The sequence below is a fragment of the Cebus imitator genome, unplaced genomic scaffold, assembly GCF_001604975.1.
Source record: "Cebus imitator isolate Cc_AM_T3 unplaced genomic scaffold, Cebus_imitator-1.0 Scaffold260, whole genome shotgun sequence".
Taxonomy (NCBI): Eukaryota; Metazoa; Chordata; class Mammalia; order Primates; family Cebidae; genus Cebus; species Cebus imitator.
In genome coordinates, this window is record NW_016107575.1 from 3050666 (window position 1) to 3064544 (window position 13879).

At 37.5% G+C, this 13879-nt stretch overlaps 1 protein-coding gene across 1 annotated transcript in view; it reads right to left on the reverse strand.

Annotated features, from left to right (window-relative positions):
• The window catches only part of CLEC5A (C-type lectin domain containing 5A), a 16349-nt gene extending 9980 nt beyond the window's left edge, over positions 1 to 6369 (reverse strand). Inside the window, exons 1-3 of the mRNA XM_017499779.2 lie at positions 6193 to 6369; positions 5599 to 5697; positions 3327 to 3395 (exon numbers count right to left, since the gene is read on the reverse strand). Coding sequence (XP_017355268.1) covers positions 3327 to 3395; positions 5599 to 5677 — 148 coding nt within the window. The 5' untranslated portion in view covers positions 5678 to 5697; positions 6193 to 6369. The remainder of the gene's footprint in view (positions 1 to 3326; positions 3396 to 5598; positions 5698 to 6192) is intronic.
• Between the last annotated feature and the right edge of the window lie 7510 nt (positions 6370 to 13879).

Consider the following 13879-nt stretch of genomic DNA (forward strand, 5'->3'; position numbering starts at 1 on the left):
AAAAAAAAAAAAAAAGCAACTTCAAACAAAAACCCGATGATAAATCTTAAAGAATAAAAAAGCAAGTACAAATCAAAGTCAAAATTAGTAGAACAAAAGAAATAAAAATCAAAGCTAAAATAAATTGAAATGAAGAAAACAAAACATCAATGCAACAAAAGTTGGCTTTTTGAAAAGATAAACAAAATCAATAAACCTTTAGCCAGATCAAGAAAAAAACGAGAGAAGGCTCAAATTAATCAGACATGAAAAACGAGACATTACAATGGATGGCACAGAAATTCAGAGGATCATTAGTGATTACTCAGAGCAATTGTATGCCAATAACTTGGAAAATCTAGAAGAAATGAACAAATTCCTAGACACATACAATCTACCAAGATTGAACCACAAAGAAATCCAAAACCTGAACAGATCAATGACAAGTAATGAGATCAAAGCCATGATAAAAACTCTCCCAATAAAGAAAAGCCCAGGATCCAATGGCTTTACTGCTGAAGTATTAAAGAAGAATTAATACCAATTCTACTCACACCGTTCTGAAAAGTAGAGGAGGAGGGAATAGTTCCAAATTTATTCTATAAAGCCTACGTTACCCTGATACCAAAACCAGATTGAGACACATCAAAAACAGAAAACTACAGGCAAATATAATGATCAGTATTGATGCAAAATACCTCAACAAAATACTAGCAAGCTGAATTCAACAACGTAGTAAAAAGATCATTCATCATGACCAAGTGGGATTTAACCCAGGAATGCAAGAATGGTTTAACACATGCAAATTAATCAATGTAACACATTATATCAACAGAATGAAGGACAAAAACCATATGATCATTTTAATTAATGCTGAAAAATTATTTGATAAAAGTCAACATCCCTTCATGATAAAAACTCTCAGAAAACAGAGTATTGAAGGAATATCCCTCAACAAAATAAAAGCCATATGTGACAGACCCACAGCTAGCATCATATTGAATGGGGAAAAAATGAAAGCCTTTTTTGTAAGATCTGGAACATGGCAAGGCTGCACCCGCTTTTATCACTGTTTTTCAGCATAGTACTTGAAGACTTAGCTAGAGCAGTCAGATGAGAAAGAAATAAAAAACATCCAAGTTGGAAAGGAAGAAGTCAAATTATCCTTGTTTGCAGATGACATGATCTTATGTTTGTAAAAACCTAAAGATTCCACTAAAATGCTATTAGAACTGATAAACAAATTCAGTAAAGTTTCAGGATACAAAATCAACAGACAAAAATTTGTAGCATTTCTATATGCCAACAGTGAATACTCTGAAAACAAATTAAGAGATCAATCCATTTATAATAGCTACACATACAATAAAATATCTATGAATTAACTAAAGTGAAAGATCTGACCAATGAAAACTATAAGACACTGGTGAAAGAAATTGACAAGGGCACCAAAAAATTGAAAAATATTCCATGTTCATGGATTGGAAGGATCAATATTGTTAAAATGTTCACACTACCCAAAGCAATCTGCAGATTTAATGCAATCTTTGTCAAAAACCCAGTGACATTCTTCACAGAAATAGAAAAAAATTATCCTAAAATGTACATGGAGCCATAGAAGACCCAGAGTGTCCAAAGCTATCCTAAGCAAAAATGTGACAAAACTGGAGGAGTCACTTTACCTGACTTCAAATTATACTACAGAGTTTTAGTAACCAAAATGCCATGGCACTGGCACAACAACAGACACGTAGGCCGGAACAGAAGAGAGAACCCAGAAATAATTCCATACATCTACAGTGAACTCATTTTTGACAAAGGTATCAAGAACATGCATTGAGGAAGGGATAGCGTCTTCAATAAATGGTGCTGGGAAACTGGATATTCATATGCAGAAGAATGAAATGAGACCCCCTATCTCATATACAAAAACCAAATCAAAGTGGATTAAAGACATAAGTCTAAAATCTCAAGTTATGAAAATGCAAGAAAACTTTGGAGAAACTCTATAGGACATTGAAGTGAGCAAAGATTTCTTGAGTAGTATACCACAAGCACAGGCAACCAAAGGAGAAATGGATAAATAAGATCATATCAAGTTAAAAAGCTTCTGCTTAGCAAAGGAAACAATCAACAAGGTGAAGAGACAACCCACAGAATGGAAGAAAATGTTTGAAAACTACCCATTTGACAAGGGATTAATAACCAGAATATGTAAGGAACCCAAACAATTGTATAGGAAAAAAATCTAATAATCTAGTTAAAAATTGGGCAAAAGATCTAAATAGACATTTCTCTAAAGAAGTCACACAAATGGCAAATATAAACATGAAAAGGTGCTCAACACCATTCCTCAGTATAGAATTTCAAATCGAAACTACAATGAGGTATCATCTCAACCCAGTTAAAATGGCTTTTGTCCAAAAGGCTGGCAATAACCGATGCTGGAGAGGATCTGGAGAAAAGGGAACCCTCACACACGGTTGGTGGGAATGTAAACTAGTACAACTGTGGAGAAGAGTTTGGAGGCTCTTCAAACAACTATAAATAGAGCTACCGCATGACCCAGCGATCCTACTCCTAAGTAAAGTTTCAAAAGAAAGGAAATCAGTGTATTGATGAGATATCTGCACTCCTGTTTTTATTGTAACACTGTTCACAATAGCCAAGATTTGGAAATAACCTAAGAAGTGTCTATCAACAGATGAATGGATGAAGAAATGTGGTACATATACACAATGGAGTACTATTCATCCATAAAAAAATCAGATCCTGTCATTTGTAACAACATGAATCGAACTGGAGGTTATTATGTTACATGAAATAAACCAGGCAGAGAAAGACAAGCTTTGCATGTTTTCACTTATTTACAGGAGCTAAAATTTAAAACAATTAAACTCATGGAGATAGAACATAGCTGGATGGTTACCAGAGGCTGGGAAGGGTAGTTGGTGGGGAGGTATAGGAGAAGTGGGGCTTGTTAATGGGTACTGAAAAATAGAAAGAATAAATAAAACCTACTATTTGCTGGCACAACAGGTGACTATAGCCGAACATAGTGTAATTGCAGATTTAAACATAACTAGGAGTTTGTAATTCTTTAGTTTGTTTGTAATACAAAAGATAAATGCTTGAGGCAATACTCAGAAAATTAAAAAATACTATATACTCAGAAAATTAAAAAATAAAAGCCAAAATAATATATATAAAGAGAATGAACTGGAAGATCTTTGTGGTCCCTTTGAGCAAAAAAGTTCCATAAGAATAAAGACAATGGGAGAAGTCGCTGAGAATTCAGTGCATAAGAACCTGGGCAATGGAGAGTAGGTTGTAACCATGCACTTTACCTGTTCCATAGCTCCTTGTGGGAAGGAAGCTGTTGGGACTTGGGGAACGGCTCCCAAAAATCTGTGAGACTGAAAAGAAAACCTGAATGTTACTGTCTGATGAATACAACACAGAAACAGAAACATCAGAGGATGGGCTGCGTGACTATCTCTGAATCATGGAGATGACAAGAAGCTCTTGGCCACTCTGATCTAGAACATTTCAGAAAATTTCTTTCTTTGAGCCTTCCATCTAACTACTACCATTACTTGTCATGCTCGACACCCAAATCCTATTTCCTGTCTCCTTTTTTTTTTTTTTTTTTCTGATGTAGCGGTAGGCATCAAATCCTGAGAAAAAGAACGGGAGAAAGGAAAATAATGGAGGAATTTAGTATCAGAGGGAAACTCTCATATTCTTATCTTATAGAAACCTTTGACAGTGTTTTCTCCAAACAACTGTTTGGAGTACTTCTCCCCAAGGCTCCACATAGCATCTTTGCTGTTCTTTCTATTTCTGGTGTCCCAAACTCAATATGAAAACTCATAATCCCAGGCAGCTCTGGGACTCTTTCTCATCAGCACTGTATTAGCTCTAAGGACTGAGGCTAATTGGAACAAAATTTCAGGGCCAAGGGGGTTTTGGCAGACAAGGAAGCAGGTGAACTTTATGAAGACTTTCTAAAAGCAGAGAAGGGTCCATTCATTTCTAGAAACCCATATAGGGGCCTCATTTTCCTGGGAACACTGGCTGTCTGAGCAGGCAGCTTCAGTGGCTTCAGAGGCTGGTCAAACATTACATCAGGGGTGCCGGTTATTTGTCCATTGTGGTTGAAGACAACTTTACTCTGCCATCAAATTACTTACTTTTATCTTAATGAAACAAATTGGCATTCACTTTTTATTTCAGTACACAGTTCATAGACTCTAAGATGTATTAGCCTGGTTTTCATCAGAAACGACTTTGAGATTATAACTGAGAAGATTCAATAAACATTTTCGAAATGGTCTTTCTCCTAACGATCTCAGTAGTAATAGGTGTTGTAAGAGGAAGTGAGAGGGAGGATGTTCTTGGATAAGACTTCAAGAGGAAGCTGGTTTAATAGGGAGAGGAGAACCATGCCCCGCTCATCTCTCAGTCTCCCATGGCTACTGGCTATTCAGCACTTTCACCTTCTATTACGATGATTAGATAGAAAGTACCCTCGTATCCAGGAGGAAAACTGATGATCAGGAATTTCCCTCAGTCTGCTCTTGGTTTTCTCATATATAAAAGAAAGGGAATTAATTAGAAGATCTTTATGGAACATTTGTCCAAAAGAATTGATTGGGAAAGGGGGCTGTGTGGAAGGTCTCTAATAATTCAGCATGGAAGTAGCAGGAGGTTGGGGAGATTTACCACTGTGCAGATTACCTGTTCCATAGCTCCTGGTGGTGGTGGTGAAACCATCGTCACTTTTGTTAAAAATCTGTGGGACTGCAAAGAAAATCAGCTGTCGGCTCAGCCCCAAATGTGACTGCATGATGAATATAGCAAACAAACCTCAGCACAGGGGCTGCCAGGGTACTGTGACTGTTAGCGGGAAATACTGAACTCTCTGACTCAGTGAAGATGTGTAAATGTGGTTTGTGACTACATTCACTTATTCATATTTCTTTCCTGCTGTCTGACTTGACAGGAATTGCACCTTCAAATTGCATCATGAGGAAGACACTTCTTAGCTAACTACTGCCTCCTACTCACATTTCCTTCCTCATTTGCTTTCCCTACTGGCTTCGGGGCTGGAGAAGATTCTAGTTTCTGATTGCAGTGAAATCCTTTGATAGGATAGTGAAATCCTTCTTTTACTAGGCATTTGGATGAATTAATTTATATGTACACAGAAATTTCTTTCTCAGTTAAATCCTGTTACATTATAATTCATCTCTTACCATGGCCTCATAATTGGGTTGAACTGGAGCTGTATTTTTAGATTTTGGCAACAATAACAAGCACTGCTAAGTACTTCAGCTGAGATCACCCAACTAATACTCTACTAGCAAAAGCTTTGCATGGGGTTCTAACCATCAGAAACTTGTAAGTTCTATATCTCCAAGGTAGACCGAGGAGCCTGGCCCAGTGTGTGTGCTGGGGAGTGAGAAAGACATTGCCAATTGACCTCAGTTTGGGTCAGTTGTTCTCAGGTGGAAAGACTTGGGTACGTGACATCTACACTCAACCTTGCATTCTGACAGAGGAGTCCATGAGCAAGACAACACAGAGGTTAGGGCAAGGGGTTGCCCAAATACTCACAATAAAGTAGAAAGAAGGTCGTTCCAACAACTTTAATCACCACCACAATCAGCCCAGAGATAATCATGTGCCAGTTCATGATGAAGGAACTACAGGGGCCTGTGAAGATTAGATTATAACAGGATCAGAATTCAGGAACAAGGCTGCTTTTCACTCCCAGCCTTTCGCTCAGAGTACCCAGAGCAAGGGAGGCTTGGAAGACAGGCAAGGCATTGATAGGTACCAGGAGGCGACCCATCATGGGCCCAGAACACAGAAAGAACCATGTATTGATTGGAGCCTTTGAACTTGGAATGCTGCCTCTCCTTCACTCATTCCCTGGTCTAGGCCTCAGTCTGGCCCTATTTCTGGCCTCCTGAATTCTGTCCAACAAGTAAACCCTCTCCTGTATTTTGAGAACCCTTATCCTTGAAATGACCCCTTAGTTTGTAGTCTTCACCATAGTTTGTAGTCTTCACCATATTGACTTAAGTTGTCAGAAGCCTCAACCTCTCAAACGCGAGGGGTAGGTGACTGTAGACAGGACAGGCACCCTGAAGGTCTTGGCATTGGGGAAGAGTCAATATTCTGTGCAGCCAGGCCAGACACACTCACCTCTTTCTCTATGGAAGGCTGGGCTGGCTTGCAAATGGGGGTCTTCCTGGTGGCCTAATACTTGGTGTGGCTGGCAGGTGCCCCGTCTCCTGAGAATATGCTCCTTCTGCTCAGGCAACGTTCTTCCTTCTTCACAGTCTCTGCCTTGGCAGCAATCCCAAGAAATACCTCTTCCTCTTCAGTGTGCTTGGCAAAGGGAGCAGGCGGGGCAAAGAAGGGAAGAGAGTCTCTAGCCCTAGTGGTGACAAGGAGTTCCTGCCAGGGGAGTTCTAACACAGAGGAACATTTTAAGGAGAATTTGGAAAACAAAATACCTCACCACACACTTGCGCTTCCTCCGTGTCTAAATCTCCTTGATATACGGGGGGAAAAGAAATGTAGTAAAGTTTTAGCAAGTGTTGAACCTGGATAAAAGGTAGCTGGAAGTTATTTGTGATTTCCTTACAATATTTCCACAAGTCTGAAATTATGTGAAGTTAAAAATGTTAAGAAAAGAAATCCAGTTAAGATGAGCAGGTCCTTGCTATTCCATTTGTTCCATTTGCTGGAGCTCTGCTCATTCCCCTTTATCATGGACGACTCTCTGGCACCACCTGCTCACCTTTCAGACCTCATGGTGGCTCTTCAGTGTTTCTTGAGCATGGCACTCTGCTGGATACAGCAGTGGGCTGTGGCGAACAATACTCAAGTCCTATTTTCAAAGAGTTTTTAATTGCATATTAAATTAGAAAATTTGCTTTTATTTTCCCTACTATAAAAGCTACATGTGCTCATGACAAAAGATGGCTGGAAAATATTAACAAGGAAAATTGAGAAAACAAAAGACATTTATAACCTTGTACATTTAGATATAGTCATTGCTAGCACCTCAGGATGTATTCTTTCAAGATGAGTAGGTATATAGGGGGATAGATGGATAGATAATAGACAAACACTGGTTCACATAGAACAATAGGAACATGTTGTACATATTATTTTGTAATCTATATGCTCCAGATTAAGGTAACACTATGTTATATATATCTTTTCATGTAGATTTTGATAATGTATTATTTAATATGTGCATAGCATTCAGGTGAAAAAGTGAGTGTATGATTTATTTATTCAGCTGTAAAAGTATATGATTTCTTTAATAATTGCATAACCACAAATCTTCTCGTGAAGTGTGGTGGACAAGAACAAAGTTTTTCAAATCAGTCCTGGTTTTGATTCCTGGATCTGACCTTTACTAGCTGAACATCCTTGATTAAGTTACCAAGTCTCTTTAACTTCCATTTATTAATCTATAAATTATAGATATAGTGTAATTATAGTAAATATCACATAGAACTGTTCTGAGAAATGAGCAAGATAACGCATATAATTCAATAACATGATACCCAGCATCTTTTTATTTTTTCGGAAGAACGTAGTTTGATATTTATTTAGTATAAAATGTTTGTGCACAGTGTTAACAAATACAACTTTTACAAATCTGTTTTGAAAATGTGGTGGCTATTTATTTGGGTTTCATACTTTTAATTACTTCATCCATCAATTTTTTTTAACTTCTTTGTGTCTTGTAACTGCTCAGCTCATATAGTTTTGAAGTTTAGCTCCCATTAGTCCACTTCCACCTGGTTTGAGACAACAGAGCCTGCCTTCCTCATGGTTACTATTGTTAAGGTTCCTGTTGTCAGATGTTCCTCCTCTCCAGTAGGGTCAACTATAATCAGTGTCATCAAATACAGCAAATGAAGTTGCAACTGGATGAGTTCTAGTATTCAAATAACCCTTTCTTCTTTAAATTAACTTCGGTCAGTATTCTATTTCCTAAAATGCCTAATGTACAGTGAACAGCTGAGTGCATGCATACTTTTACATGTCCCTAATAATTTTCTTAGGCTAAGTTATCAGAACTGTAACTGCTGGATCAAAATACATGTACCTTCGGAGGGCTTTGAACCATTATAGCTATGTTTTGTTTTACTTGGATAATCCTCCTCAGCTCACGCCAATCTGAGTTCCACTATAACCATATCACTAAGTGATGACTCGTACTCGATAAATTAAATGGGCTCCTTTCAGTCTTTATGCCACTTGATCTTGTGGCAGGGGCCCACATCAGCTTACATTATATAATCTTTTTCTTTGTCTCCATAATTTATATTCTTCCAGATTTTCTCCCTTCTCCCTGGCCTCTGCAAGTATTATTTTCTCCTCTGCCTATTCCTCAAATTATGTACTTATTCCTCCTTTCTTCATATCAAGGTTTTAATCACCATGTTCATGAAGCTGATGCCTATGCCAGAGAGCTATTCCTATATCAGATTCCTTTATCAGAGAGCTTCAGATCTATATATCTCTGACTAGTTATATTTTTCACTGAGATGCTTCACAGACACCCCAGAGTCACCATGCCCTAAAATGTATTAATTGCTATACCATGCGTATTCTCTTATGTTCCATGTCTCTGAATGTAAAGACAATTTGTTCAGTTGCCTGAATCATGAAGTGCGGCTATTATCCTTGGCTTCTCTCTTTCCATCCTTTGTTAACATTGAGTGTCAATTTGATTGGATTGAAGGATGCAAAGTATTGTTCCTGCATGTGTCTGTGAGGGTGTTGCCAAAGGAGATTAACATTTGAGTTGGGGAACTGGGAGAGGCAGATCGACCCTCAATTTGGGTGCATACCAGCTAATCAGCTGCCATCTAGGATAAAAGTAGGCAGAGGAACATGGAAGGTCTGGCTGAGTCTTCTGGCCTCCATGTTTCTCCTGAGACTTATTCATTACCATGAGAACAGTATGGGGAAACTGCTCCACAATTCAGTTATCTCCACTTGGCCCCCAACTTGAGACATGGGGATTATTACAATTCAAGGTGAGATTTGGGTGGGGACACAGCCAAACCATATTACTGGTATAAATGGTGAATTGACTTTTATGAAGGTACATCAAGCTAAAGTTTCATCATTTTGTTTGGTGATGGATATTGTATATAATTTTGCCACAGCAAGATCTCTTTATATGTTTTTATAGTGTCATAGCCTATAAACTAGTGATTTTTAAACTCAAATACATATAAGGACCTGAAAATTAGTATAATATATAAAGACAACCAGGAATAAGAAAAACATCTGTCAGAACTATACAACTTTATTTTATTGAATGAAGCACATAACACAAACATGCATAATATTGGAGACAATATATTAAATGCATTGAAAAAATACAGTTGGGGCGGGCGTGGTAACTCATGCCTGTAATCCCAGCACTTTGGGAGGCTGAGGCAGGTGGATCACTTAAGGTCAGGAGTTGGAGACCAGCCTGGCCAACATGGTGAAACCCTGTCTCTACTAAAAATGCAAAAATTAGCCAGGAATGGTGGCATATGCCTGTAATCCCTGTTACTCAGGAGCCTGGGGCAGGAGAATCACTTGAACCCAGTAGGTGGAGGTTGCATGAGCCAAGTTTGCGCCACAGCACTCCAGCCTGGGCAACAGAGTTAGTCTGTCTCAGGAAACAAACAAACAAACAAAACAAACCAAAGAGAGAAACAAAAGAAAAAAAATACAAATTGATAATTGGAAAGGTTTCATTATTAAATTATATTTTCATAATCCGATATACCTTTTATTTGGAAGTAGAAACCTAGTATTTTTTCTTTTGTAGATTATAATTTCAGGTTAATTCATTCATAATAATGTGATTTACAAAATATTGTCTTTAATCCACTAACTAGGAAACATATTTAATTGCATTCTAACTCAGAATGGAAAATGGTTATTTCCAGTATAGATTTTTCTAAACATAGATAGAATATTTGCCCAATAATTTTAAAGGTAGAGAACATATGCTAGAAATTAATCTTTCACAACACCTATCTCTTAACCTAAGAACTGAACCATTACAAAATAATGGAATCTCTTTTTTTTTTGAGGTGGAGCTTTGCTCATGTTGCCCAGGCTGTAGTGCAGTGGCACTATCTTGGCTTACCACACCTTCACCTTCCATGTTCAAGCGATTCTCCTGCCTCAGCCTCCTGAGTAGCTAGGATTACCCATATGTGCCACCATGCCCGGCTAATTTTGTATTTTTAGTAGAGACGGGGTTTCATTGTGTTGGTTAAGCTGGTCTGGAACTCGTGACCTCAGGTGATCCGCCCACCTCGACCACCCAATGTGTGGGGATTACAGGTGTAAGCCACCGTGCCCATCCCAGAATCTTTTTTTATACTACTCTTCCATCAGCGGTAACCACGCTCCTGAATGAAGTGTTTATAATTTTCACGCGTTTCTTTCTGTTTTCTCACCCACTTATGGGACCCTGTATAGTATGTGGTGGTGTTTTGTAGATATTTAAGAACTGAAGTAATGATATCATAGTATACAAATTACCCTAAAGCTTTCTTTGTTCATTCAACAATATATTTGTGAGGTCATCCATGTTCATTTCATGGCTGTGTAGCACACCATTGCATGAATATATCACAATATGTTTATCTATTTGTTAATAGATATTTTGATGTTTCTAATTTGGTCAATGTTGGAGCTGAGATCTGCAATTATTGGCCATTATGACTCCAGAACCTCCAGGCTTAACAATTGACTATACTACTTTCAATTGCATTGTCTCTGAAAGTTCATATCCTAGAAGCAAAAATTAGTGGAAAAACCTCTGTACATGATGTTCGAAGGTATTGCTCAAAGATCTAAATGAAAAATAAAAGACACAAAATAGTGCAGTAGGAACCCCCAGGTTTATACTAAACTAAACCGTGTGTAAAAACAATTGCTTAACTCCACCAGCTGTTTAAACAAATCAGAAGGCGCTCAAGTATCACCTTCCCCAGGCTCTTACTAATTATTTCCATAATTAATCTGAGGCTGGGATGTCTGGGACTAACTCTGGAAATCCTTAAAGTTCATAGATGGGTGATTAGGTTTGTCATGTTTCCCTCAGGCTATGTGTATCTGTGTTCACACTTCCACATATGAAGGGCCCCACTGCCTCTCTGCTCCAACTAGGAGATGCCTGAGGACCTGAACTGTGTCTGCAACTTGGGAGATGCTAACCCTCAGCAAAACAGTGAAGTCAATATACTTTGTCTTCACCAGTTCTTTTTCCAGTTTCCCCTACTTCCACTTTGGTGATGAATGCCCCTCAAATGCACACAGTATATTTGCTGAATGATTAGGAGAAGAGATGATATGAATTGAGAGGGACTTGGAGCATTCCTCCAATAAAATTACAAACTATTAAATAACTGTGTATATTTTGGGACTCTTTTGCACAGAAAAGCTCAGGGTTGATGCCTGTGTCATCATTTCATCTCCCAACCTTATTTACAAGCACAACACCTGCACAGGCAGTATTTAAACGAATAGCACTCTTAAATAAATAAACCTTTATTTAAATTTAATCATAACCTGTCAAATTAAATATACCTTGCAAACAAAGTAGATCAAGTAGACTAAAACAAACCATATAAGAGGCTCTACCAATAACCCATTTCTTAGATTTTCTCTGACAGTTCATCTTTTTTTGGTACTGAAATTTAATCTTCTATTTAGATTTCCCATTGAGTCTGAGCCAGGCCATTCTAAGAATAATGCTTTTTATTTTCCCAATCCATAACAAACTTATGTGTTTATCCCTTCTCTATGTGTCTGCTCATGGACTTAATTGTTCCATTTATGTGATTTTGTACCACTCAGTGCAGCATACATCTTTTGGTTGAAAGGGTCAGAAATTCAATTCAAACAGATTTAGGCAAAAGTGGTATGTATTGGTTCATGGAATATCATACAGGGTTGTACAGTGAAACCCAAACAGGACAAGGATATAGCTGGACCTCTGGAACATTGGGAACTGAATAAAACCGGGTTTTAGCTATATTCACCTCTTTGTCTCTGTTCATTTCTGCATATAGTAGGCTATGGGGTAGAGAACATAGCTTTGAGAAGCTGCTGGATTTCATGTCTTACAAAAGTTTTCTTTGATCAAGTTAGAAAATTACCAAAAATAGACTTTGATGGGCTTACAGTGAATCCATCAAATATGGTAAAGGGCGGGATCATGGAGAACACTTAGCAGAGAAGCCTGTTGCCTCTAGGTGGAGGTGATTGTTCTCAGAAGAAAGGAGGGTCTGAGAAGACAAAAAAAAAAAAAAAAAAAAAAAAAAAAAGTGGCCTTTTCCAACCATCCTCACTACCTCTTGCCCACCTGTTCCTCCCAGAATTTCACAGCCTCTAACCTTGCTAACATTTTCCCTCTACCTTTATAACCCAAATTAAATCTTACATTTTTCATATGGGCTCTCTTTGATGACTACAAGTCTATTTCTAGTTCCAACCTCTAATCTGAATTTCAGTTCTTCATTTTTAAAAGTCTGCTGGTGTTTTCTAAGTAGAAAACATGATGTCTACCCAGTTGTAATACAATCCAAATTTTACAATTTATTCCAAATTCAAACCAACTTCCTCTCTCAACTTCAATTTTTCTTAAGTGATTACATCATATTGCAACCCCACAATGAAATCCTCCCTGATTCTTCCTTCCCTATCAATCACCATATTAAGACACAAGTTGATGATGTTTTTCCAAAGGCCTCTCAATCTATTCCTTATTCATTATTTCCACTACCTCCACCCCAGACCACATTTCCTTTTATTGTGACTGAAGTGTACGTGGTTCAAATCCTTTGCCTCCTCCCCTTCAAATCAATCCTGCACATAAAATAAATGCTGTCATTATGTCACTTCCTTATTTAAGATTCCGTTATAGCTACTAACATGAAAAAGCCCCAGCTCTTGATCTTGGCTTCATAATCTGACCTCTACCTACTGTAGAGAACTTGCTATGCTCACTTCCACCTCTAAATCTGTCTATAACATTCACTTGAATTCGGATCCAAAGCCTGGTTACACAGTTTGTTTATGCCAATAATGTTGACACCTAATTAGATGCAAACTCTTATTACTATTTAAATATTTCCTATATGTTTGTATGTAGCCCTCAACTAAATTGAGGGTTCTATGCCAAAGAGATCACATTTTATTACTCTGCATCACCCTTTGAGCCTAACTGCAAGGAACTAGAAATGGCTAGTATGTGGGCAAATATAAACAACTATCTTTTCTCTTAATTTCTTGAAAATGTAACTGACAATTTCAAGAAAAAAATCATATGTGGAATCTAAAAAAGTTGAACTAATAGAAGCACTGTACAACATAGTGACTGTAGTTGATAAACATGTATTGTATTCTTGAAAATTGCTAAGAGAGCAGGTTTCAAGTGTTTTCACCACAAAAATATAGTTATGTATGTGAGGTAATGCATATGTTAATCAGCTTGATTGAGCCATTCCACAACATGTGGATATTTCAAAACAACGTGTTGAATATGATAAATATATACAATTTTTATCTTTCAGTTAGAAAATAAAGCAAAAATCATAATGTTTTATTGTGGGATTTACAATAGATGTATATGTAAAATATATTACAACAAGGGCACAAAGGATGAGGATTGGTGACAATGAAACCATACTTTTGCAAGATCATTGTGTATATGTTAACTCTAAGTAGACTGTGATAAGAATTGATTTTGTAATCCTTAGAGCAACCACCAAAAATTTTACAAAAATAGGTCTATCTGAGGTGCAATAGAGAATTTTTAAAAAGATTTTTCTTTTTTTTTTTT